Here is a 25,002-nt window from a genome sequence, read left to right on the forward strand (position 1 = left end):
TAGAGAGGGAAATATACTGTCATTAGTAACAACAAGATCTGTTGGTGCAAAAGTGGACTGAGAAGGACAATGAAAGTAGTGAAAACTGTCAAAAAACCAACAAAAAAACATTGCTGTGAGAGTTTTAGGGCAGGAAAATAGCTTTCATCCACAGGTCATGGAGGCTGGTGTCACTATTTTACCAAACAATTAGATTTATAGGTAATTTGTTGCCTGCCAAAGTGACTAAAAGTTAAGAATTTCAATTTCTTTTTTTTTATTTTTTATATTTCTATACATTTGTTTTAGCAACATATGAAACACTCCAATAATTGTGAGTAATCAGTTTGTACTTGCAAATTTAGACAATTTATTTCAAATTGTCACAGACTTTTTATCTCCTGGTTACATTAAAAGCCCATCATCTCTCTAAATATTGGTAACTCATAAAACAGAGGATCTGGACATCTGAGTGGGACACGATCACCAGCTAGATGCAGATAAATCTGGCTGATCTGTCCTCTCCATCGGCCGCTTTGACAACCAGGGAAAATCCAAATCGTTTAGGTAAAACTGAGGAAACACCTGCTGAAGCTAATGGTCTGCCTGCCTGTGGCATGTCTTCATTAATGACAAGTTACTGGTGTACAGGAAAAAAAAAAACAAAAAAAACACTTCTGAACCGTGTATGAAGCCACACTGCATTGATGGCATTTGAGCACTCGTCATTCTCCTCGCCTGTGGCTTTTCTACTTTGTCAACACCAGCTGTAAATTGGCATTTTTCATAAAGACAGTATGTGACTGCAGTCTTTTCTTCTCTTACAGGATGTTAAAAGCGGAACAAACAGGAATACAGGAAAAAAAAGGTACACGGAGGAAGGGTGGAGGTTTAGCTGAAAGTAGGACCGCCCAGGCTCTATCTGAAACCTCAGACTGCCAACTACAACACCCCTACACCTCGATGAAACTACACAACTTCACCAGGTTTGTCTGGACACTTTTCCACCATTGCAACTTGAATGCTTTTAAAGGTGAAATGCAGTTTGAGATTTCAGATATTGAAGTGCAGCTCAACCGTCACCACTGTGAAGCCGGATTTGACTCAGATCTAGTATGAAAGTCTCTCCTTCCTGCGTCCATTCATTCATGTTAACACCACACTCATTCATACTGAATTAAAGAATGACCCCACTCATCCAAAGTAAACATCGCCTCCCCAAAATAAGAGCACAGTGAAATGAGCAGAAGGAACAAGGAGAAACACAGGACAGAACACAGAAACTCATCACTCTAATATGGCTTATCACTTCCCATACGCCACACGCTTCCATCGGCTGAAAAGCGACCGTTTCATTGCTCAGACTTCCACGATCAAAGTCTGCATATTCAATCCGACGTCGCCACACTTCATAACGTTAATCTGGAACACACTGTCAGATGAAAACATAGCATGGCTTGGAAATCTAAAACCAATACAAGCTTGAACATCAGACTGCTAATGTGAGCTTTTCTTCCATGTATCAGGTCGGGTCAATGTCTTCTCTGGAGCACACGTTCCTACACTGGTGACATGAAAGACGGCTAGAGCCCAGTCACACAGCACCATTTCTGCATTAGTCAAAAAGCAAATCCTGTCATGTTCTTTCTCAAAACTACGCCGGATACTGAGTCAGACTTAAAGAATTTTGACCTTTCTTTGCACCATTTTCCACACGTGAATAAAACCTCTGAATGACCTTGACAGCCTTTAAATAAGGTTGCTGATAAATATGAATATACTTTGCTGGGTGCTCAGATGTGGAACATATCCAACCCCACAATCAAACAGAAAAATCACAGGCCACTACTTCTGAGCAACACAGGAGATTTAGTCCTCCTGGTTAATAACAGAGAGGCGAAACAGGTCAAAATAAGCTGCTGCTCTTCTGTTGCATTTCATTTGGTCTGAAATCTATTTAACGTCCAGGATTCAGACTCAGTTGGTGACAAACAAAATTCATCAGCAAGGCCACTGCAAGATTATTCTTCACCAAGCAAACGTCAGATTACTCCATATGAAAAACAGAACCACTTCATATTTCAATTAAAACATCACAGTGCATTTCTGTCCTTAATCCAAACATTTTGTGTCGTTTCCAGATTTCATTTCATTTGCAATGACCATCAATCAATCAATCAGCTTTTTTAGTTTCCGACATAGTCTGTGAAACAAAAGCACTGGCTACATCTGTCAGAGCAGGAAGCATCTGCAACTTCATCTAATGGGCCAGTTTTCCCAGGAAGAGGGCAGGATGAGGGATGTCATGGACATCACCTGCTGAACTTAATCCTCCTTGTTAAACATGTGCGGCAGAATTGTGTGATTCCCTTTGACTATTTTGAATGTGGAAACGTTTTCAACCTTGTGATCACACGTTCACAGGTTTAAAAATCATTTATTCCACTGTCACATCCGCGATCGCACCGTCAGAAATAATACATTCGCTGCGACTGACTTTAATCCATAAGGACAGGTGGGAAATTGGAAAATTCAATGATTTTGTCATTGCCGTAACAGACTGTGACATCTGCAGCGATGACGGTCAACAAAATGAATGAATCTCTGACCTTTAGGTCTGCATAGAATTTACAAAGCGTTTTATATGAAACAATTTAGCTGCCCATCTGTTGAAAATGATTCCTCACTGGGCCATGCTTAGCGCTGTGATGTTAGAAATGAAAGGATGTGGCTGGGAAACCCTGACCAGGCTGACTATTGATCAATGCAGGCCTCCTCTGTCTGTTACTTATCCCCATGAACCATTAAAATTTTAAATATCCTAAAAACACCTGTGCCTATTCTCTACCCTTCTCCTGCACTTGGTCACTTCATTGCATTTGTAACGGTGCTAAATGACTAATGCAAACATGACAGACAGTGAAAGCTTCTCTGCATCACGTACACACAGAGAAGTGAACAGCTACTGCAGATTGTTGTATGCTTTCAGATCCTAGAAGATGGAAGTGTAAACGGGTACAGGATGATGCTCCAGGAGCAGTTTAACCTAAAAAATATATAATCAAGTCATAACTCGTAAAACAAGAAGAATCATAATCATCATCCACAGATCTGTGAGTGAACACCATTAGCATGTCTTGTTAGTGCAGAGACAAAGTGTAGGATTTGACTTCACTTCGCAATGAACAGACCCAGAAAAAAAAAGAAATACAGAATTGTTCTCCACTGAACAACAAATGGGGGGGGGGGGGGGGGGGTTAAAAAAAACAAAAAAAAACAAAAAAAAAACAGTGGGTACATGGTCCATTTTTCTGCCTGTTGTTACTGAGACACCAGACGGAAAATGAACCTGGTCCGGAAAATTCTTTTCACCTGGCACCTCTTCATATCTTGAAGTACTGTATCATAGTTCATTAGCAGGACGGGCCTGCAGCAGCTTCTTTCCTCTGGTCCAGCAGTTGGAGCTTTTCCTACTTCCTCCGTCACACATCTGGTTACGTCTTCCGAACCAGCGCATCAAAAGCTAATGTCCTTTGCAGCTAGCGATAAGCGGCGCTTATCAAACCGGTGTGCGTACAGTCGCCCCATCAGCAAGAAACAAAAATTCAACGAGAGTCTCTGTCACTGGCGGCTTTCTCGTCGCAGGCAATCAGAACAACTGTGGCTGCTCCGGAAAAGATTCACAAAAAGAATATTGTACACCCATTCTGTTATTTATTTAGAAAGCAAGAGAAAGAGACATGAAGCAGTGGACAGAGCTCTGCAAGTTGGGATTAAGTCCGGACAAGACAGAATTTCTGGTTGACTTTCAGTCGTATGCAGGAGGGGGGGTATTAAGTGTCCAGTTTTCCCAACTACACTGAGCATTTACAACCAACACGTCTGAACTGAAAGCACTGTACAGTTACCACCCCTTTGGGCTTCACGATGACATCGAGTGTTTGTGAGCGCACGGCTGTGTGTATGAACTGGTCAAAGATGTCGTGTGTGTTTTGGTGTGTGTGATATCGAGTGTGTGCCTAATCACGGTCACTGAATATATCTGTATACTAGTCAGGGACGCTGACTACACTAGTATACCCGCCAGTGACACCGAACAGAGCGTGCATATCTGTACACGTGTGTTCTATTTGTTACGATCTAGAGGGCGCATCCTCAAAGCTGATGATGCTGGACTCTGGGTGTGGCGCTCCGCCTGTGGATGGCGCTCCGCTGCTCTGTGACAATGAGGATGAGGAGGTGGAGGAGAGGGAAGCGCCGACGGGTCCCCCTGCTGGTCTCGGCGTGGAGGAGGAGGAGGAGGAAGGGTCGCGGGCACCCGGGAGAAGCGGCTGCGTGTCGGTTCTGACCTCGTCGTCGTCATCGTCTTCCTCGTCGTCCATGCTGGGCCAGGCCGACTGGTCCTCCACGCGCTTTAGACGCTCGTTCAGAGCCTTGAGGGCCAGTTGTCTGCAAGGAAGAGGGAAAGAGACGCTTTAATCACAGAGGGAAGTACGGTCGTGCTAAAACACAGGTCTGACTGACTTTGGTTTTTGTGCTCCCACGTGATGTAATCTAATGCTTCAGTTGATGTATGAAACATGCCCTGTAAAACAATAAAAACAGGAGACAACTAAGTAATCCCTCATCTGTTATACAAACAAAGTCCCTACACATGCAGAGCAGGGTCAGCAAAAGCGCCTTGGTCAAGGGCACCTGGACCAGATGATGGGCACAATAGATTATACTACGGATGACGTTGTGCCAGTTGAAAGATATCTGCATATTTCCTGATTTTGATGTCAATGGTCTGTATTGTGTCTTGCAATTAAAAGTTTATCCTGTTTATCCTGAGGTCATAGATTTATCCTCAAAGAGAAAAACAGGGAAATTCTAATCCTGGCCTTGTTAAGAGTCCCATATAATACGAACATACTGGTTAATGTGTCAGTTCACAACAAAGGTATCCACCTCGTTAGCTGGTGGTAAAAGAATCCAAGGAAATAAAACACTCTCCACTGATGCTGTCCTTTAATGCTGGCAATCAAGAAGAAGAAGAGGCAATTTATCAAATGAATGGGCTCATTTTCTGATCATCATTTATTGATTAAATCTCCCCACTTATCCTGGAGAAGTACCAATTACTTCTTAAACCATCACCATAACGATAATTTCCCATTCAGCAGACTTCTCAGTCACCAGTTAATCAGAATCAAGCATTTACATTCACACGACAGCCATACTTAATGCGTGTCATACTGGAGGAAAGAAAACACTGCTGAAAACATGAGAAGTGATGCAGACTGGGAAATAATGTAGCTCAACCAGTTACTGGATAAAAATGTAATATTACTTGTTTGATGTAACAGTCTTTTTCCAGCAGAGAAGCTTCAAGTTACTGAACATATGCAGCTGTGTGTGTGTGCTCACTCAAAGCTAAGAACATCCTTATATATAAATGACAAAGGTCCTGCACAGTCAAACTGAGTAGGTTGCCCTTACATGGTATGTGACTTAACCATTAGGCTACTGGAGAGCACCATGTGTAGATATTGACCAAAACAAAATACAGAAAAGCTAAATTACCCAATCACAGGAGCACAGGCAGCGACATCTACATGAAACTGAACCTGTACGACAGCTTGGAAGTGTGTCTGCTAGACAACACAACAGGAGGAGAAATAATCTGACACCTTGTGAGCAGGTGTGAGTGAATGTGAGTGTGTATTGTAGAGATAAGGCATGAGCCTGTACGAGCTGCCTGAAGAGTACGTCTGAAAAAGGGCACAGAGGCTCAGCGAACTTCCCAGAGTAAATAAACTAAAAACAACACAGTTTCTGTTCCTCCTCTCTGAGTCGAGCACCTATTTGATTATATGGGTGTGTGTTTGTATTCTGTTTCACTCGTCTAAAACCCGCCTGCATTCTGGACTGACCAATACATCAGACTAACCTTTACTTGGGATCAGCGTACATGCACGTATGTATGCCCATGTCAACTTTTAATCTCATTCTTCTTCGCTCCGACTCACCTCCTCCTCTCTGCGTCTTGTGGGTCCGTCCCTGGCAGGCTGATCGTGATGGAGGAGGGCGCCCCCACGTCGTATCTCTTCACCATCTTTCTGCACACCTTCATCTTCACCAGAGCGGAGTGGACCAGCCCCGCCAGCAGCCCCACGGCCGGCTGCAGCGCTTCAGGGAAGAAACTAGCAAAGGCAAAGTGGTCCGACATGTCCCCGCGGCCCCGGCTGTGCCTCTGGTAAAAGCGAAGGTAGACCCAGCCGGACAGGGCGCCGTAGCTGTATGCAGCCAGCGGGGCAGAGCTGTCGAGTAGCCCAGACAGGCGCAGTAAGGCCAAGAGGAGGAGGACCAAAGCCGGTGCTGCCTTGAGTCTCACCTGAGATGGCAGGGGGAGACAGATTTTAGTTCATGTGAACAAAATCAGACAAGGGGATAGCTACCGTTTTGTCTACAGACCACCGTGGCTGCCAGTTCCCACTAATCGCTCAAGTCAGCCAGATTCAGGAATTGGAACACTGAACAATAGCTGGTTACAAGCCAGGCTGGCAGGAGCCACAGTCAAAATGTACCAGAGATTTGATAGGAGTAAATTTCCTGATCTGTGAGGGAGATTACAGTGAAGTAACCCAGATTTAAACAAATTCATAACAAGCAGAAAAAGACCAAATAATGGTGACTACAGCCAAGTGGTCTGGTAGTAAATAGAAACATATTAGGAATGTGTAGCTAATGGGCCCTTCAGCAAAAAACTAAAGCCTCATCTGCACGCTCAGTGTAAGCTGCTCTGCAGAGGAGCATCAGACTTCATCTTAAAATGTAAATTAACAGATCACACCTCAGTCCAAATTTGGAAGACAGTCACATGTCTAAACCAGAGAACACAGGCCAAGTAGAGCAAACACTCAACAGCTCAACCACCGGTCTGTTCACCACTGCCTTACAGAGCTTTTACGCAATAGTCTGATCGCTGTATTTGACTGCCGGATATGTGAGCGTCCACAAAATGATTAACATTCCTTACCACACTACACCACCATTAAAAAAAACATACATATGGAGGAAGTGCTTCTTCTTCTTTTCAACAAGTAAATCACAATAAAAAAAGATCCAAAGAAAAGTTTTGTATAGAAAAGTGACACTTTACAATAAAAAAGCCCTGCAATACATATACATATGTCATTGTTGTTCTCCTGCCTGTTAAAAGTGTGATTCATCTCAGTTGTCTTCCTTTAGGCTGTAGTTTATAGAGTTGTTAAGCCAAAGGTTAACTCTGATAGTTGTATTTCTCTTTTCTTCTTTTATGATCTGGGGTCAGTTATGCTTTTCTGAAATGGATAACAAAATCAAAAGATAAGGGTATTTGGGGGGAAATGGTACTCTCCTCTGTGACACAACACTGTGGGGGACATGAAGTAAATGGCAATGTTTATCATTTAATTATTCTTCTTTTGCAGCCAAAACTATTTCTAAAGGTAAATACTATGCCTGAATGAATGAATTATACTGTTTTTATTCATGTTAAATAGCCATTATTGCAGGAAAGAAGAAAAACAACGACATAACAGGTGATTCCAAACTTCTGAACAGTAGTGTAAATTTCACAGACACAGACACAATGGTTTCTTGATTTATGTACATGCAGTGTGCACCTCAAGGCAGAATATCTGGCACATTGGGAAATCTTCTTGTCCCTTTTATCCATCGTGAAATTCTATGTTAATTTTAACTAAAAACAAAACAAAGTGTGATTTATGGTATTTTGTGAAAATGGCTGGGGCCATCCTTGATGTGCGCTGGCCATAATCTGACACAGGCTTGTTTATGTGCACATCTTAAGGACAAGTGGTTAGGTTTCCACAGCTGTTTACATTCTTGTTGTGCCCCATTTTCAATTCAATCATGCTGTCACACTCCTCACTGGTCTGGTATTTTTTAAAGGCTCAAAAGAGTAGAATATCCCTTAACAACAGGCCACCAATGCAGAGCAGAAATGATTTTCATTATTTGTTAGCCTCACCTGTGGCACTCGGAGTACTGTAGTGTCTCCCATGGTCTGCTTCAGTGCCACCAGGACACCTCCGAGGAACCCCGCTGCTCCGTGGATGCGCACAGCAAACAAGAAGTCCAGGTCAAAGGTGGCAACATAGGTGAGGAGGTAGGAGAGGCCTGCCAGGAGGCCTGCAGACACATTGACCACTGCAAAAAAGATCAGGAGCTCCAGAGCACCCCACAGAGGCTCCAGCAGGCGCCCGCAGGCCATAACTGTCCCCACATTGGCTGCCACACCCCACACGTGCTGCTCCACCACCCCATGGGTCACCAGGGTCCACACCCAGAAGTTGGGTGGAAAGAGGTAGCCCGGGGTCACCCCCAGCGCATATGGAGTGTCCACGGCCCATGACAAGAGATAGAGGAGAACCACCACAGCACTTATGCTTTTCACCACCACACTGGTGCTGGCAAGAGCAGCCAAGAAGTGCTGTCGTGCCACCGGCAGGTAACGATTCATTTTGGTCTGTTCTGACAAGGATCCTTCTTGAGCCAATCAGCTCAAGAGAGCAGATCAGCAGATCAGTCGCCTCTGTTGCAGCAGATGTTGGATGTCGGTGTCAGATTAATAATGCCAAGCAGAACAGGTGACACCTGTACGTCCTGACAGCATCAAAATCCACACTTCTCTGTGAGCCTTCATTCGGGATATTGTCTTTCAGTTGGTTAAAGACAACGTTGGTAATCAACTCAGTAAGGTCTACTCTTTTTGTTGAAACAAGCTAACAAACTTTGGGCTGCAGCAGATAAGCCTGAGGTGTGATAACCTTAGCTGGGAGACCTTCTGATCTAACTGCCTAGCTGGCGGACTTCAGTCAGCGTAGACAAAAGTACAACACGCTTACAAACCACCAGCAGCTAGCAGACAGGTGGTAGAGGCCAAATATGCAAATCTAAACTGAAACAAATGCACCTAAGTGCCAACTTCTTCAGGGGATCTCGGCTGAGCTAGCTTGTCAACATAGGAGAGCTAATGTTAGCTAGCTGTCAGACTGAATGCGTTTTGAGTTACGCTGCTTTATATCCGCCAAGGATAAGCAGGAGAGGTTAGTTTAATTACAAGACAGGACATCTAGCGTCTGTAGAACCTGGTCGTTCAAACTAGCCCACGGAGCTCCCGTCCTGGTCCTCTCCGCTCTCTCGGCCCGGTGTCTACCGGGCTAGCCCGAGGATTTCCCGTAGCTAGCAACAGGCCTTCAAAACAATGTTAGAGGCGCTTCAGAACCAGCGTCCAGTCGAGTATACTTCACAGATTTTTCATACTACCTTAGCTTCACTCGTTTATCTTTTTGTTCTTCCGTCTTTTGAGAGCAGGTCGCCGGAGGAAATTATGTTATGTTGGCTGGCACTCCTCCTCCCAGTAACACCACTCAGCTACTGACCTGCGCTGTCTGCCACCGTCATCAACAATCGGTGAAAAAACGTCCAGTCACGTAACTTTTTACCACCAGAGCATGCTGGGAAACCGAGTTCTCAACAAATGACGCATCTAAGTACATTAACACTCCACTACTCCACAAAAGATACGTTTAGCTGCGTTAAAGACTAGTTAGTAGATGGTTTCGTTTGGATTTAGACCTTATAGGTGAGTCTTCTAGCTGCCTGTGGAGGGAAGCATATAAATACATTTACTCTGAGTTTACACTTCACCTGAGTGTTTCAATTTTCTGGAAAGTTAAAGTTACTTAAGTTCAGAGGAAAATACTGCACTACATTTTTTTTGACTCCTATAGGTACTAATTACTTTTCAGATACATGATTTGCATAAAAATCATATAATCAACTTTGTTTAGCATTATTTAATTAACTGCCTCATCATTAAATTGCTGCTTACATGTACATGTATACAGGAATGGCAAGAGGCTATTTAACATTCTGTCAGGAGCTATTCTGCATAATGAGTACTTTCAAATACATCAAGTACAATTTTCTTATAATATGTATGAACTTGTACGTAAAAATAAGAAATTTTAATGCAGGACATTTAGATGCAGTATTTTTACATCATGGTACACTAAAACGATCTTAAATAATAGTAAAGGATCCAATTTCTTCTTCCACCATCTTGAGCTGCCTGTTGTATCTGTGTTTAAGTTGGATTTTCTTCCTGGAGTTGGTGGTTAGGGAAGTCATAATGACCTTTTCTACGGGATACACTCACATTTCCTAGCTTTGTTTTAATATCATCATTATGATATTTAGCAATATTATGCACTTTAAAATGGTGAATTTGTACATTTAGTGTCTAAACAAGCAGGTCCTTTTGTGTTTCCTCATTGAAATTGTACAAAAAACACAAAAAAAACACAGATGCATTCATTTTATTCTAAACAATCAGTACTCACATCACATTTACAAAAACAGACAGACCACATACACATAGGCTCTGAGAGGGAAATGGAACAAGGACACAGACTAAACAGCAACCTTCACTCAGAGTTTACAGAGAGATAAACATCAAGGTCATTACTAATAAAAAATGGAAAAAAAAAAAAAAATCAAAGAGACATGATGAGTCATTGTGCTTCATGGTACATGCTGTGTAGTTTCCCAAAATTAAGCACTCAAATACAAACCTATACATAACTAAGAGACCCATGCATGAGACTACATGGCCAGCACTGCTGGTCTGCTCAGACTGGGATATTGCCTCCAGCCACTGATTTATATCTGGCTGGCCGTTCCTCTGAAGTGGATCTGAATTTTGCTTTTAAATTGGAATGTAATATAGATCCAGTGACATCTAATGAAAGCACAGGTGGACATACAAAAGCAAAAAAAGGAATCTCTGCAGTCTAACAACCATGCATGTTTGTTAGTGAGCTGACTTAATTCAGTCATTTATCTCTGCAAAGCCACTGTCCTCTCTGTGCTGGACACACTCATCATTCAGATCGCTTTTTACACCTCTCACTCAAAAATGAGGGCCGTTACATTTATCCATTTTATCCTCCTTGGGTGTAAACTATATGACAGCACCGACAAGCCAAAAACTCAAGTAACCTGCCAGATAAAGGCTTGTAAATTTGTAGATTTGCACAACATTCAGCAGACAAATGTGTTGATTTAATTTGAAGACGACTCCAAATCATCTCGTATGTACGGCGGTCTCACACACACACACACACACACACACACACACAGAAGCTCCACCATGTCTGCAGGCCAGAATAAACCAAACCTAGATTTCACTATAAAGGTTACATTCCACTGATTTTACCACTACATTACAAGAACATGATAATCAAATATACGGCCAAAAGCAATAACACAGAACGCACTGACATCTATATGAGCGCATATTAATCAACAGCAGACAACTAAATTGAGCTCAGCTGTTTTTAACTGACCCAGTTCTTGCTGTAAATCTCATCTGAATAAGTGAAGTTCTTTCTAAAATGTTGGTGATTCATTCTGAAAATTCTTTCAAGCGTATGGCTCCGATTACCACCATTTCTTTTAAAAGTGCCCACATATGTTTTAAGAGGTATCATAATGTTCAAAAAAATGATCTTTGTCATTTTAGTGCCCATCTGTGTCCCCTTTTCAAGGAATGAAAATGTAAAACACCATTAAAACAACTACTGTTGATATCTGCTGTGTGTTCTTATAAATCAGTGAACAGAAAAATACTGTCTGGAGCCGATTCCAGATTCTGAGGTTTTTTTGTTTTTTTTATATGTGAGTATTTATTTGAAGGAAAGAGGAAAACACACCAACAAGTACTAAAATGGCCCATGAGCTCTGAGGTACATCAGACATACAGTACAGTCGCCCTTTCCTGTGTGTCTCAGGGCTTTTGGGGACATTTTCTCCCAAAGAATGAGCCCAGGGTGACTCAACTGTCTGCCTCCTGGAAGTCTTAGGTCTTCGTCTAGATTACACCTGTGCGAACTAACAATAGGCATGCAACATTTTGTTACTTCAAGACAAATACAATATACTGGTTAAAATTGCATAAATATGTGATTGTTTCATCGGGTTGTGGTTGAGAGCTAATCACACTCCGGTCATGTGACTGTAAAACTGTAAAAGTGGTTCATTTTCTTGGAAGCATGATTCTTCCTTCACATGTGCTCGGCTGCCTGTGTGTGTGTGCGTGTGTATGTGTGTGTGTGTGAGGGAGAAACAAAGGGGAGGCAAGCACTACATCTGCTACGACTAATGACGTAAAGAAATTAGGAAATGTATTATTTAGAATATGTTTCTTTTTATTTACAAACTTCAAAAAAACAAAAACAAAAAGGATCTAAAAGTAATCCAAGGTCATACACATTATCCATCAATAAACTACACAACAGGCTTTGACTAGAGCCAATCCTCAAAGACAGCAGCTTTAATCTTCTCCTCAGCTAAAATGGAATTGAGACAATCGTCCCGGCTCGTCCGGCCGAATCGATTTGTATAAATAAATATGTAAATTCAAGTAGAAAGCTGTGAAATAAAAAGAGCAGTCAGCGCAGCAAACACCGAGCTGACAACCAAACAGTTCAACACTGAGGAAACAAGCTTGTTTGCCGTCGTGGGGATGAGACAGATGGACATTTCTGATGATATGGTAATGAGAAATCAAAAGAAGAAAAAAAAAAAGAAGCACTTGATATCATTATTTTCTTTACAGCTGATGTGTGGTTAGGCTGCCTCAGTTTCCGACCCATTGCTTGTGAATTCACTTCATTTATATGCAAACAAATGGCTCATACTCGGATAAAATATTTCGATTTGTATCCCAGCTGTGAGCAAACTAGTGAACAGGCAGAATATTCTGATGAAGGAGCTCATAGAGATAAGGAAAAAGGTTTTAACACAGCTTAGTGTCATGCTGAATATCACTGTCTCCCTGATGTCTTTTTCTGGGTTTCTCATAATCAAGAGCTGATCAGAGTTATCGTCAGTGGGATATGATGTGTGGATCCTTCTTAAAGCTGCTTTCCTGGCTATCAATGTGCACAGCAACGCACTTCTTGGTTGGTCCACATGCAAGTTCTGCACAAGTTCACATGCGCTGGGTCAGACTGGCAGATTGTCACTGTTTTTTTTTCATCTGTGGTAACAACAATAGCAATATGACCATGAAAAATGTACAAACAAGAGAAAGAAAAGCAACAACAACAAAACATTGTACAAAAATAAAAATACAAATGAATAAATATGCACCGTCTTAAATAAATTAATTTGGTAAATTCAAACATTGTAAAAAGAGGAGAACAAACATGAAACATAAGTAAACTAACAATTTCAGTATGAGGAACAAATACATGAAAGGGAAAGAACAGGAAATGCTCAGTCTTTACTTGACGTGTGTTTTCTACAAAAGAGCTGCTGGTCTTTAAAGCTCTGGCTGCAGCCATTTTGGAGGAGAAGATTTCCCACGTAAGGACAGTGGCGACCGAAGTGGATCAGTTTGTGTGACCAGAGGGGAGCAATTGGAACAGCAGAACGATGGTTAATCTAAAGGGAGCTTGGTCACACGGTGGAGCTTTCAACCAGCCTACAGACGTATACAGATTTGTGTCTCTTTTACAGTGCAGTACAGTGTACAGTGTTACCTGCAGGGTCATACACAGAGCTGGATATGTACTTCTGGACTGTGGCGGTGAGGATGCTGTAGAGAGAGCGTGCTGCTGCGGTGGATTTAAAGTCTGCTCTACGTCGCTGTCAACATTATTTGGTCTCTTAAGACACAATCCTCTACACTGGAGGTTTCTGATGTGCTTGTGCATTTCTTGTTGTTGTTGTTGTTTTTTTTTTTGGCAAAGCTACACCATTTCCCCCACCCCCCACCCTCCACCCCCCCCAAAAAAAAGTTTGGTTTCACAATGACATCTGTTCACAAAATAAGAAAAAGAAACACAGCAGAGCAGAGGTGGAATCTGTGTCGAGTTACCAAAAACCGAGTAGCACAAGTTTCTGTTATTTTATCTTTTCTGAATGATTCCTTTTGTAACCCTTAAGAGCACAACACACACGCACGAACACCGTAACGACACGAGCGTAACCAGAACTCGGGGCTGCGAGCTTCATTCCACTGGGGTTGTACATATATAGGCTTGAGTGAGTGTTTTGCATCGTTTTTCGCTAGGCTACAGTAAGACTGTGGGTGAGATTCAGAGAGCCGCAGTGACCGCCTGTCTCTCTTTACCTCTCCTCTCTCACAGTTAACATTCAGAAAGATGGAGGCAAAAAGGCATTTTCTGTTGGTTGTTTCTCCGCTACGAGGAGGACACACAGTTTTGTTTCTCTTTTTCACCTGGCTGTTTTTAGGCAATACATTTCTTTAAAAAGTAAAAGAGATTACATAAATACAAAGTACACAAACACAAAAAAAAAAAAAGAAAAATCAGATCTTCCCATGTCTGATGCCTAAATAGAAGGAGTCTTTTCAAAAAGGCCTGGTTTTAAAGGCATTTGATTAAGCGTACATTCTTTCACTGGAGTTTTAAGGTTTCAGTAATTGTCTTTAACCTCATCCTCAAAAAGCCTCTTCTTCTATTATTCAAGATGATCCCGTTTTTTTTGTTTTGTTTTTTTTTTTTTTCAAGAACAAAAACGTACAATACCCCCTGTCCTGGCAGTGAATTATTGAATTAAATCAAAAATGCTTTCTACAAGTTCTGTTTGATCTTTTTAACTTTTCTTTTACCACTTTAAGAAGAATTCAGTAGCAATATTCCACAAGTGACAAACAATACAATTTCAGTTACTGATATTTAATAAACGTTCCTACCAGCTAACTTAATTATCAAACCTCTTGTTTTTTTTAAAGTCCACCCTATGCTCATCTTTTTAATTAGCTGAAAAAAGCAAAAGAGTCCTGACATTTAGCAAAGCTGCAGAACTAGAATCTCTAAAGTCAACAGCACAGCTAGTGGCCATTTGTGGTCACTGCAGGCCCACACTCAGCAGTACTAAGTCCAGTGATTAGTATTTCAATGCCAGTATTGGACAAAAACTTGGAAGCCCAAAGTCCTCTGATTTTTATTTTCTTCTTCCCTCTGGAGCTCTTTTCTTCCATGGGTTTTATCTTGTGGTGTTCAGCATAAAGATTTGTCGCTCTGTGTCTGGTCTGTGCTCAGTTTCTCCACGGCAGTAGAGACAAACAGAGGAAACACTTTAGCAGGGGCTCAGTTGTCATCGCTTCAGATGTCTTTTTTTTCGGCCGTTTCTCTCGTGGCCTCGGCAGCAGGCCTTTTGAAGCCTGCATCCTGGCAAACAGGATCTCATCCCATTTTGATGATCGTTAAATTGAATCAAGCTTGCTCTAACAACCACGCCATTCATGTGTCACTGTCCCTTCACCTCAATGACATCATCATCATCATCGTCGTCATCCGAGCTGCTGGTGCCACTGAAATTCCCGCCGTTCACCAGCACCGGGCCCCGGTGACTCTCAGACCGTGCTGAGGGGGAGAAGGAGGAAGGAGAGGATGAGGAGGAACTGGAGGCAACAGTGGGAGGGTACTGGGAGAGGAAGCTGGCTCCGCCTGGACCGGGAGTGGCAGCTGGACCCGGCAGCCCGCCCGGGAGCATCGACCCTGTGTAGAGGCTCGCCAGGGACTGACTGTAGGAGAGAGGGAAGCCCGGCGGGAGAATCCCAGCCATGCCTGCCATGCTGGGGCTCAGCATGAACGGCGGCAGGGCTCCTGAAACTGAACTGGCAGCCTTGACTGATGCAGAAGATGAGGGTGATGAGGAAAATGAGACGGCAGAAGCAGTGGTTGTCGCCGAGGACGAGGAGGTGGGGACTGTGCTGGCTCCACTGAAGCCGAACAGATCTGGGTACATGTAACCAGGGTCCCCCAGCTGACTGTGGGGGGGCTGGAAGTAAGGCGAGCCTGCCCCCATGAAGAGCGAGTGCCCCAGTGACCCACCCAGCATAGCGGGGTTGAGGCCCAGAGGAGGGAGGCCGTAGCCCCCGCTGAAGGGGAAGCCTTGTGAGGCCAGGGGGGCTGCGGAGTGTTTGCCTGCAGAGGGCTGCTTACTGGGCTGCTCGTCCAGGGTCGGGGTGGAGGCTTTGCGCTTGAAGCCTGTTCTCAGGTCTTGGGCAGCAGTGGCGTCCATGCTGGGTTGGATTACATTAGTCACAGAGGCATCATGGTGGCTCATATTTCCACTGCTCCCACTGCTCCCACTGCTGCCATTCGTCTGAACTGGTTTGGTGGGAGGCAGGTTGTTCATGTCGCTCTCCGCTACCCTCTCTGGTTGAGCTCCGGTGGCGCCGGCTCCTGTGCCACCGGTGTAGCGCTGCAACTCGTTGATGATCTCTGGGCTGTCAGGTGAAAGAGGGCGTGGCAAGGTCTTGGTGGGGACCTGCTGCTTCCTGTCAGGTGACAGGCAACCGTTACTGCCATTGTTTGACACTTCCACTGGTGGGGCCTGGGAGTCTGAGAGGAAGAAACAAGGGTTAGATATTAAACTCTTTACATGAACTGGGTTTATTTAAATAATCTCAACATGTCAATCATATTTTCTTCACCTCATCTTTTAATATCTCTGCTCATGTGTGCTTTAGTGCAGTTCAGTTCTGATAATAAACCATCTTACCTTTGGGTGGCGCTGTAGTACTCTCCTCTGCAGTTTTGGCCTTATTAGCTGCTCTGATGGCAAAGATTCGACCGTCAGACGTCCGGATGTAAGTCCCTAAAACACAAGAGGAAGGAAACGATCAGGACACACAGAATGTTCTGTTTGACCAACAGTCCAAAACACAAAAATTTAAAATTTACTGTCATGAAAGACAGAAAGAAAAATCAGTAAATTCTCACATTTGAGGAGCAGAAACAACAGGACATTCAGAAGTTTGCAAGGGTAGAATAAAGAGGTATTCGTACCTTTGGTGCCCCTGATGACGTGGATGCTCTCTCCTGCAGTGATCCTGGCCTGGACGTCTGTTGAGTTGTTGGTTCCTGGAATCACTATGTCTGAAATAGACCATGAAAGACAAATTTATCAAGAGCTAATTTTATGACAAGTAGATGAATCTCTGCTTGAATGAAGAAGAACTAAAAGTAGCGTGGAGATGGAGAAGAAGGAAAACTGTTCCATGTGCAGTTTGCCTACCAGTAGTGGTGACGATCCTCTGCACAAACACCCCGGCTTTTTGCAGGCAGTTGACGGGGAACCCTCCAAGGCTGGATCCTGATGAACTATCGCCTGGGGCAGAGCCTGCAGATGCCTGACGAGGCATCATGGGAACTGGAGTTGACTGAACTGGCCTAACGCTGGCCACTGGCTTCTCTTCAGTATGAGCAGGTGGGCGCCTGAGCAGAAAGTTTATTTTTCATTAGTTCATGACTTCATTCATGAATTAAAACCAGGTTTGGATGATAGATTCCTCAGCTAATCACTTCCTTATGAAAGCTTTTCAAAAATTGAAAGATATTTCTTTTATTTGAGCTCCTGAGTTATTTGCTACATTATTAAAACCATGCCTCTCCCAAGGGGTCGATCCATCACTGACTGCCATAATCAAGCATTATTTCAGCTTTACATAAGCTACACGTTAAAAAACATCCAACAAACTGAAGTTACACTGAAATATAAACCGAATCTCTACACACAACCTGCATTTGTTCTTCTTTTATGTCACTTGTACCCATTACTCAAGAGGCCTTTGAAAGGCAAAATGATAAATGAATAAACAAGACTTTGAGAGAGTGTTTCTCACATTACTTTGTTAAATTTGTATGCTGGCAGTCATTGCTGCTGTGACTCACTGACCAGTTTCTCTGGCTGAAGGCGGGGATGTTGGTGAGGCTCTGGTCACTGGCAGGGTAGTAGTGAGCGTAGGAAGGGCGGGTGTATGGCACAGAGGCCTTCTTCTCCTCTTCGTAACCCTTCTTGGCTGCTTTCTTCTCTGCGCTGCTCAGCTTCAGCTCCCTGCGGTCTATCAGCAGGGACTCATGGGGGAATGGTTGCTGGAAGGGAGAAAGGGTGGAGGAAGGACAGCTGTCAGTCATTTTTTTCTGTTTGAAAGAGGCAGAGGAGCACGATGCCATCTCCCTGCTTCAGTGTCAAAGTTTTCTAAACTTTTATTGGCTGAGACCAGCGAATTAGCTGAGGTAAAACACACAGAAGTGCCAAATGGGACATTCTTTGCCTCACAAAGCCAGCTTAAACTCTTGCGAGTTTCCACTGAGAATTCGTCAAGTTTAATTATGAGGTGACTCACCGCCTGTCAAACTCAAGAACCTCATGAGCTATCTGAAACACTGTTAGAAATATGAAGCAAAGCGAAACTGTAACTGCTTGAGGTCATTCTCACCGCACATTTCTTCCACAAATAGATGTGGAGGGATAATTAAGGAGAGGTTTGACAGTTCTTGACATTTTCATTCAAACAGATCACAGCCAGTGGCAAAATTAATTAGTACAGAACTGTCAATCAGCTCTTGTACGGTCTACTTAAAATGACACCTGTCTTCAGCAGGTTTTAATCCTCACAAGACCACAGTGAACAATGGAAACACTGTATGCTAGGCCACAGTAAAGTCTACAGAGACACATGTCCTACTTTTAAACACCTCTAGGGGGCGTCTTCTCTATTCACCTACCTTAGTAATCAGGTGAGGATAGAAGTGCAGTGCCTTCCTGAGGACACTCTCCATGCCGTCCTTGGGCTGCAGCTGGACCTTGGAGGGGTCCGGCTCCTCCTCCACGAAGTGAAGAAGAGACTCCACTTCCCTCCTGGTGAAGGTCAGCACAGGGTTCAGGTCATCCACCACCCGGTCTGTGGGAGGGAAGGAGAGAGGAGGACAGGAGAGAGGGAAAAAGGATTAGGATGAAGAGCAATTGAGCATTTGTGAAAAACGGTTTGATTTCCAACAGCCCTCTAAATCAGTGCGTCTGTCCCGCCAGTGAAAGCTCACGGCAAACACTTGAGACAGTTTACTCTGTCAGACAAGAGCCTCTTGGCAGACCAACTCTGGTTTCAGCACAAAGCTGATTATTTAGTTGTGGGGGGTCTGTCTGCTGGGTGTTCAGACAGAGGGGCCTGGACTGGGGTTTTCAGCAAGTCTGATCACTGACAGATGTTTAACAGAGCTGAAGTAGTGCACACGATTTTATATATTTAAGAAGGCACTCAAATGGATTGAGCTAAGTTTGTTTCAATACCTTTTGTATGGATTTTTACATTTTTCAGAAGAAGAACACCTGCACATGAGATCAATTCTCTCCTAAAGCGATATTCGAGCATAACCCACCTGACATGCCCTGTTTGGATATCTGGCGGTCATAGATCTTCTTCTCCAGCGTGAAGTCGCACACCAGCCGGTAGATATGACACGGCTTCTTCTGACCGTAGCGGTAGACACGGCACACGGCCTGGGCGTCATGGCATGGGTTCCAGGAGGCGTCGAACACCACCACGCGGTTCGCCCCGATCAGATTTACGCCCAGACAACCAGCCCTGAGGCCCAGAGAGGTCAGTAACGGTTATTATCTTTGTATGTCCTGACCTCAATATTTCACATGAATTTCCTCTATTAATCTTAGTTATTGTGAGTGTGTGTGTGTGTGTGTGTGTGTGTGTGTGTGTGTGTGTGTGTTACCTGGTTGACAGCAGGAAGACCCAAGCTGAGGTGTTGGATGGATCGTTGAACTGATTTATCAGTCTCTCTCTCTCTGAGGCCGTCGTACTTCCATCCAGTCCTTCAAGACATCAAAGATATTCAGTTAGAGTTTTATCTCTAACTTTGATCTTTTCACCTCCCCTCACTCTCAGTTTATAGTTTCAATTCTCCTGCACTTATTTACTTGTTCACTCATTAGTGTCTTCAAAATCAATGCTCATGTTATGTATGTTTTGTCCCCGTGGATTTGATTTTCAATTACGTGACGTCTAAAGGTAATAAAACTTTCCGAAAGTTCCATCTTAAGTCAGTTCACTTTTAGGTTGACTAAGTGACTTTTAACAGCTTCTTCACCAAGAGACAAGGCTGACAAGGAAATGGATGTTTTACAAGACTTAAGTACACAAACACCAACTCTACAAAAGCTGTGAATTCCTTTCTGTGCCTGCGGGGAACCATAAACCAACGTCTGGCTGTTATCAAGAAACACCAGCAGGTGGCAGCACTTATTGTAAGTCAATGGCTGGAGTGGTACCACTACACAGCCAAAACCACTTTAGTCAGAATCATCCTCAAGATGCTTAACTTTTCAACTTTGCCGTGTATTCAGTGGCCCTATTTACCAAATACTAAACAACTAACAAACACTTACTGTAGTAGTTGAGGTTGCGGACCCAGTTCTGGTTGGGTCTGTCTCTGCTGGATGTGTGTGGGGACGGAGGTACTGGCCTCTTAGCCAGAAAATCCTCGATCACTGTCAGTGTGGACAAACTCTGACTGCAGGAGGCGGGCAGAAGGCAACATTGGAAAATCTTTAGTAAGTAAATGCAATGCAAAGTGAAACAAATCAGAAAACCTATAGAAAGGACAACCCCTTTCCCCTCACACTAAGCTGCACAAGCAATCTGCTACGATACAGTTATTTTTAGATTACTTGTTATATCACATCAGTGTGAAAATGCTGTGAAGCCCTCTTGTGTGGTCTGGTCTTATACCTGAAGACAAGCAGTTTGTCTCCCTTCTTGACGCTCTCCTCTATAAGGTGGAAAAGCAACACCATTTTTGCAGAGTTCTCCAGAATGCCTGGTTTGTAGTCGCACATGATGTCCTTTGCCTGGTTATGTGAAGAGAGAGAAAGAGAGAGAGAGAGAGAGAGAGAGAGAGAGAGAGAGAGAGAGAGAGAGAGAGAGAGGAGAGAGAGAGAGACTGTTTTAATTGACTGTACATTCAAATATCATATGTACATGCATAATTCAGCTGATAAGATGGCGTCCTTATTGAAGGAGCCTCGACTGATAAAAGAGAAATTAGGTTACGTGGCTTTATTTAAATGCTGACTTTACACATTGCAGTGCAGCTTATATTGTGACATTTAACTTGAAAGTGTTCTGACATAAAAAGTGTGAGCTAGTTGTCTCATGATGTCTTAAGGAAGCACACCGTGCAGTACTGAGCAGGCACAGAGGTCTCAGCATTTTTTAGATTTATTCACTGAAAACACTCGTGTGCCTGTAGTTTCCAGTGTTTCTTAGCACAAAGTGCAATCACACTTTGCTGGCAGGCAAATAAAACTCTCGCCAACGAGCGCAATGAGGCCTAACGACAACATGAGGGCTCCATGAGTGTCAGGAAGAGATAAGTGTTCAGATTTTGCAGACTTTAGTGGTTAGATGTCATGTCCTGTGATGTAAGCCGGTGACTCCAGCTTTGGATCACTGTGGTTTAAGGGACAGTTCATGATTCCATTTGTTTTTGTCTTGATCACACTGTGTGTGGCAGCATTGAACTGGCACCAGAATTACATATGTGACACCCTAAAGCTTCTCAGTAAAGGAGACCCTAATGTTCTGCTTCATGTTCAGATTTAGGTTTCAAAGACTGCTGTGTTCTGAAAGGAATCACATAATGCAACTTTGTCTTATCTGTGTTACAGAAAGCAAAATCGTTCTGTACTAGTTCTGTACTTTCAACGTACCCATTCGTAAGTGATGACCAGATTGGCTTTCTCCTGCAGCTGGTTGAGACTTAGTCCACCAATGGGGTTCGGATTCTCCAGGGGTTTGGACTTTTGATTGGGTGCGGTTGGACATCGGGCGGGACCTGTGGAAGTGATGTCATCAAGGTCCAAGTCCTGGTCGCTCGCCAGGTTCTCCTTCTGTAAGGCCTCGTACAGCACGTCTGGGTGGTTCCAGATCTGAAGAATAACAGGCGATCAGCCGAGTGAAAACACTTTCTCAAGGTGACAATCAGTGGATTTGCCAAGTCTGATAAATATCCAGGTGTTTATCTTGGTTCAGAGACATGCTGCCTTGTGTAACAGTGCTACAAGGACAGCAGGGCCTCATGCAGAGCCAGAAGACATCTGTAGAGGTAATTTTCATGTTTATCCTCTAATAGATAAAATGACCCTGACTAGAACTTTATCTATGACATATATTAAACACTTTCACCAAGGAGGACAGATCCTCTTGTATCTACACAGCACTCCACACACACGCCCCCTCCTCACCTTGCAGCAGACACAGAAAGCCTTCAGCGGGTTGAGGCTGAGCCAGCCTGTGTTTCCTGCCTCTCTGAAGCGGCTCATGAACTCCGTGTAGAGCGCCCTCTGCAGGGGAGACAGACGCACCAGGATCACATGTTCCTCTTTTGAGGGCAGCTGCTCCCTCAGGACATCATGCCCTCGTCTGGAAAAAAAGACAAGTAACACTCAGTAAGTCTGACCAACAGAACCTTTGTAGTCTCAACCGCATGTTTCAGGGAGGTCAGGCTTTGTTTCCTGGGCAGTCGCTGCGGGTTCCACGTGTCTCACCTCTGTACGAAGCCCTCCAACAGGCTGTGCAGGACGTGGCTCCTGTACCTCATCAGCTGGACGTCCTGAGGCGTGCTGTCCACACACTGCCCGTTCAGAATGGGACGCTCAAACATGTTACTGAATTCCTGCCGCGTACCTGGAAAACGCACATGATGTAGAAACTGTAGTTAGACGATTGAGAGGAAACCAGCCAAACAACCAAATCAGTCTTTTGATCTTAACGAGGACCTGCCAACACCTTTATGATAGTCCCCTACCTAGAAAGTCAGGTCGGACAAAGTCGACCATGCACCAGTACTCAATCAGGTTGTTCTGGAGCGGATAGCCGGTCAGGACCACGCGGCGTCGGGTTCGGATGTTCTTCAGAGCCTGAGACGTGCTGGCGTGGCAGTTCTTGATGCGATGGCCTTCATCACAGATCACCACGTCTGGACCAGGCCGGGCCAAGGCTCTCTCGATACCTGGAGGAGGACAACCCTGGTGCTTTAAAGAGTGGTATATATTGAATTTTTTAACCCACGTCTCCCCTTCCTCCTCTGCTCATCCCCCCCTTCCTCCCCTGTATCTCTCCCACCTTTGAGCAGTTCCTGCTGCCTGTCCTCCTCATCCAGGTCGATGACGACTGGTCCAGTCGTTTTCTTGCTCTTCTTCTTCCTCCCAGCCACAAAGCTCTTCTTCAGCGACAGGAGGCGGTACATCTCGTAGCCCATCAGCAGCACCCCTCCCTCCTGCGCCCAGTCCTCCACCACCTTGGCCCTGGTCGTGGTGTTCCTGGATGATGTAAGAAAAGGAAGAGGATTTTACTTCTCTTTTATTTTTACTTTAGAGTCTCTTTGAATCCGCTTCAAAGCAATACTGAAAGCTATGTAAAGGCATTGCAAAGTAAAAATTCCTCAAATTTTACAAAATAATAACATGTATTACAATGTAATAAACCAACCCAGTGCCAAACAATGTAAAATACAATGTTGCAGCAGCTTTCTGTGATGGGTTAAGATGTGGTTTGAAGCATCTTTCAGTGCAAGTATGAGACGTTTGAATTAAAGCGAGGCGAATGAGAGGCAGAAAAGAAAAACAGCTCAACAGATTATCTTCTTATTAAACAGACAAAACAGCATTTAATGAAGGTGTAATCAATTACTGTAATTCTATTAAACTACCAATTAATACAAAATGAATAACAGTCATTTCTGAGCACTTCCTGAACAGCAGGAAAAAAAAAAAACTCTTGTTAATTTTATGCCGCGAGAGAGACAGAATGAGGTTACTATGTCACTTTCAGACAAGGCTGCATCACGGAATTGCTCATTCATCATGCAGCATTCCTTCCTTCCTCCCTAATCCCAAACACACACACACACGGGTCAGGGAGTCTTTCCAGCAGAAGCAGCTGTTGAGAAAGAGGATGAAGGAGAGACGGAGGAAAGGAAGAGCCAGATGGGGATCAAGTGCAGAGACAGGTCAGAAGGTCAACGCCGTCTTTTTAAAAAGACAGACGGAAAGTCTCTTCACTGCTTTGCACGACTGCAACTGCATCCAGCCGCCTGACATGGCTTTTAAATTAAGCAGAGATCCTGATGTGTGTGTTTGTATGTCTGAGGAAGACAGAACATGTCCTGCAGGAGTATTTTATTCTTACAACGTGTCTTTTAGGAAAACAAAGCAGGTGGTTGGGTCGATTCATTCAGGCTTAGAAAAAGTCACTCACTTGTGTTCGTCGTTGAGGATGTGAACCTTAAAGGTGCGAGGTGTCACCAGTCCCCGATCGGTATCTGGAGGTAACGCCTCCAGGGACGGGACCCACATGTTGAACTCAGACAGCCAGTTCTGCAACGTGTTCACCTGGGATGAAAATCAATACAACACACGAGTCAAGCTTCAGTCCTTATCGTCTTCTAATCTCCACATTCATTCTGTGCATGTCTAATCTAGTGGTTTGGAAAGCATATTGTGCCCACACACAGTGTTTCTTATTCAATCAGATTTGTTAGATTTTTATTCACTCAGCAGAGAAACTTTTTTCTGGGTCCCACCCTGAGCACTTATTTATTCAAGCCTGCACATTTCCTTGTGTTCCAGCATGAAATGCACAGGTGCTTACAGGTACGATGGCGAGCACGGTGTGAGCCTGGGTGTGTCTGAACAGGACGTCGATGAAGGAGATGACCTGCAGCGTTTTGCCCAGGCCCATGCTGTGAGCGAGGATACAGCCGAATCCGGTGCTGCTGCCGAACCGCTCCACAGACTCCACCAAGTTGTCATACAGGAAGCGGATTCCACCGATCTGAGGAGGAGACGGGAAAGGGAAGAGATGGAGGAGAAAGCGATGGGACAAAAGAGGAAAGAGAGGAACGAGGAGGGAAGAGAAGGAAGATGGTGACAGAGGAGAAACTAATTACATTTTTTTCTTACTTTCGCTACAACATTGGCAGGATTTGCTTAAACCAGTCAACAGGAGCTCATTTTCAGAGCATGACTTTAAGGAACAGTAAAAAATCCACATTAAGGGCAGATCTGGACACTGCAGTAACAAAATGTCTTGATTCTTTTGGTGACATATGCACCCTAAATGGTGCAGGATGACCA

The 25,002-nt window shown here is 44.0% G+C and overlaps 2 protein-coding genes across 3 annotated transcripts in view; both read right to left on the reverse strand.

The window, feature by feature from the left end:
• Window positions 1-801: 801 nt before the first annotated feature.
• tmem115 (transmembrane protein 115) lies at window positions 802-9,440 on the reverse strand. Its single transcript, XM_076741400.1, has 3 exons — window positions 7,997-9,440; window positions 5,991-6,355; window positions 802-4,428 (listed from the first exon to the last, which is right to left on the reverse strand). Exons 1-3 carry the CDS (start codon window positions 8,486-8,488, stop codon window positions 4,113-4,115), a joined length of 1,173 nt encoding a protein of 390 aa, XP_076597515.1. The 5' UTR covers window positions 8,489-9,440; the 3' UTR covers window positions 802-4,112.
• A 2,781-nt stretch (window positions 9,441-12,221) lies between these two features.
• Window positions 12,222-25,002, reverse strand: part of LOC143327483 (helicase ARIP4-like) — a 35,939-nt gene continuing 23,158 nt past the window's right edge. For both annotated transcript variants that reach the window (XM_076741839.1, XM_076741838.1), the window contains exons 6-22: window positions 24,518-24,700; window positions 24,125-24,258; window positions 22,991-23,187; window positions 22,674-22,877; window positions 22,414-22,552; window positions 22,111-22,288; window positions 21,577-21,795; window positions 20,597-20,715; window positions 20,254-20,378; window positions 19,581-19,680; window positions 19,233-19,438; window positions 18,582-18,757; window positions 17,749-17,945; window positions 17,089-17,288; window positions 16,860-16,949; window positions 16,573-16,668; window positions 12,222-16,412 (exon numbers count right to left, since the gene is read on the reverse strand). In XM_076741839.1, coding sequence (XP_076597954.1) covers window positions 15,313-16,412; window positions 16,573-16,668; window positions 16,860-16,949; window positions 17,089-17,288; window positions 17,749-17,945; window positions 18,582-18,757; window positions 19,233-19,438; window positions 19,581-19,680; window positions 20,254-20,378; window positions 20,597-20,715; window positions 21,577-21,795; window positions 22,111-22,288; window positions 22,414-22,552; window positions 22,674-22,877; window positions 22,991-23,187; window positions 24,125-24,258; window positions 24,518-24,700 — 3,663 coding nt within the window. In that variant the 3' untranslated portion in view covers window positions 12,222-15,312. The remainder of the gene's footprint in view (window positions 16,413-16,572; window positions 16,669-16,859; window positions 16,950-17,088; window positions 17,289-17,748; window positions 17,946-18,581; window positions 18,758-19,232; window positions 19,439-19,580; window positions 19,681-20,253; window positions 20,379-20,596; window positions 20,716-21,576; window positions 21,796-22,110; window positions 22,289-22,413; window positions 22,553-22,673; window positions 22,878-22,990; window positions 23,188-24,124; window positions 24,259-24,517; window positions 24,701-25,002) is intronic.

The sequence above is a fragment of the Chaetodon auriga genome, chromosome 10, assembly GCF_051107435.1.
Source record: "Chaetodon auriga isolate fChaAug3 chromosome 10, fChaAug3.hap1, whole genome shotgun sequence".
Lineage (NCBI taxonomy): Eukaryota > Metazoa > Chordata > Actinopteri > Chaetodontiformes > Chaetodontidae > Chaetodon > Chaetodon auriga.